Genomic DNA, 2,500 nt, shown 5'->3' with positions numbered 1-2,500 from the left:
GTGCTCTAACCACTGGACCAACATATATATATATACCGATATACATATATATACATATACATAAATATAAATATATATACATATACATACATATACATATACATATACATATATATAGATATACATATATATACACATATACATATACATACACACAGACACATAAATGTACACATACATACATATAAACACATCCACACATGTCTATCTGTATATGGTGAAATTGACACGTTTTTACAGATTTACAGTGGAACATTGATTTTTTTATTTTATGGAATGAAGGTATTTTCGTTTGTGTAAGCAATATGACGCACCAGAGTAGGGGCGGCGACGGTGGCGGGCCATGAATCTCCCGGGCATTGCGATGGTCGCCATGGTAACAAACACGCGTGACTCCCTTCGGTTGCCACCGACACCCGCCGCTCTGCCGCTGACTAGCTAGCTTCGCCCGACCGCTGACTGTAGTCGCTGTGCCTGCTTCTCTACTTGCTGTACCTTTAAAGGAGTACCGGTTTAGGTTGGCCATAAAAATCAAGAACGTCGATAAGAAACCAACCTGAGTGGTAGAGAATCTCACAAATGCAAGGAACACATAACACTGTGAATGTTGTAAGCTTTGAAGCTTTGTTGGGTAGTGAAATAAGGATCAGAATAGCAAAACAGATGTTTGAAAAGTAGGTCACATTGAGAAATGACATTTGTAGAATAAGATGCCCGTCTATCATCAACACCTGCAACAGGACGACTAAATGGAGCCTCTCGAATTACAGAAGGTCATCTAGCAGTAACGAAATGTGATCCTACTTTAAGGGCTGAAGAAAGAGATATAGCACAACTAGAAAGAATGAGAATCTAGACCGATGAAGATAGTGGCAATAAAGAAAAACTGAATAGTGTACGACATTTATGTGAGGAAATCTCTCGTTGTTACCTCTTGGACGTTCTGTTACACTTATAGGTAATGGTAATGCCACTCTATCTGTAATACTGGATATTTGCACATGTATAAACATATATATGTAAATATATATCTATATATATATAAAGATAGATAGATATAGGCACATTGGAATCCTGTGCATTTAAGTTGTTAAAAGACATTGCACTGAATAAAATGCAGTTCTTCAAATTAACCTTTAACATTGGTTTTGTGTAACAAGCCCAACATATTACAAGTCCTTTTGAGTCATTATAGCTAATGTGTGAATAATAGTGTAATATAAGGAATTCTTACAGCACCTCAACCCATATGTTTTGGTGGCTAAGAGCCTATATGAGGTAAATAGTGTAGAAAGTGTGGCAACATTCACACCCAAGTAGTGGTGAATTCAGACAGTGCCAGCGAGCCTGTGATAAAGCAGGTCAAGTGTGGTAAGAGGGGTCCCCAGAGTACCATTGTGCTGGAGCCCTCAAAGAGGTGGCAGTGGTGGAGAAGGGAGTTACCTACGAAACATAGTAAGACACTGTCCTTCAGGGATCTGCTTGAGGATAGCCCAGAGGAACCCTCATCCTGCTCATCTGACACTGACACTATACAACCTGTCACATCTACTAATTGCCAGGCTCATTTCTTCAATGAACACCTAAAAGGCAAGGAATATTCAAAAAAGAATTACCTTCTTGGTCCTTCTACGGATACACAACAGAATGATTGGGCATTGTTTGATTTCCTAGCTGTGACTGACAAGTCTATGAAAAAACCCATGGACATTAATTGTATGGTTTCAAAGGAATTGCTTGACAGAAGGTCTCAGTGTGATTGCATAAGAAGTAATAACAGTGGCCATTTCAGTGTCTTAGAAAGAATCTGTACAGATAGTGCTCAGAACTCCAACCACAACTCACTCAGCAGTACTACATTGTATAGAAATTATGGGAAATTAGCAAAAGCTACCCCTTTTCAGTGTGTCAGTAACCTAGACTGTCTAAAAAGGGAAAGCACTACCATTGTTTCAAGTTCATCATCACAAGAGGAAAGCAATATATCAAGTCATGATACAGGTCACACAAGTGGGAATGTAACATTCAGTAGTATTGAGCATAATTTTCATCATCCTTCCCTTGAGGTAACTTGGTCAGTTCCTTACACGAACCCATACAACACAAGTTTAACAAGTCTGTATAAGAGTGAAGAAGGCCTGGAGACATCCACGTGGTCAAACCCATCGCAGCAAGTGTTATCAGACAGCTTAGTAGCTGCAACTATGGTGTACTATGCCAACATGCAATATTTGGCCCACTGCGGCACTGTACATGGAGTGACACTGGTAAGATCATATCCTCATATGAAATTTTCACACACAAAGCACTTGTTTATATGTGAATATATAAAATATATAGATTGTTATTAAAACATGTTCCTCAATTCACTAATTATATATGTATATATATGTGTATATATATACATATATATATAAATATATATACATATATATATATAAATATATATACATATATATAAATATATATACATATGTGCACATATATATACATATATACA

General features: G+C 37.4%; 1 protein-coding gene across 1 annotated transcript in view; it reads left to right on the top strand.

The window, feature by feature from the left end:
• LOC125035917 overlaps positions 1-2,500 on the top strand; it is a 95,215-nt gene that overhangs the window by 25,659 nt on the left and 67,056 nt on the right. Inside the window, exon 10 of the mRNA XM_047628228.1 lies at positions 1,287-2,267. Within this exon, the coding sequence (XP_047484184.1) occupies positions 1,287-2,267 (981 nt within the window). The remainder of the gene's footprint in view (positions 1-1,286; positions 2,268-2,500) is intronic.

Source organism: Penaeus chinensis, chromosome 20 (genome assembly GCF_019202785.1).
Source record: "Penaeus chinensis breed Huanghai No. 1 chromosome 20, ASM1920278v2, whole genome shotgun sequence".
Classification (NCBI taxonomy): Eukaryota; Metazoa; Arthropoda; class Malacostraca; order Decapoda; family Penaeidae; genus Penaeus; species Penaeus chinensis.
The sequence above is the reverse complement of the archived record's forward strand: the minus strand, read 5'-3'. Positions and strand labels throughout refer to the sequence as shown.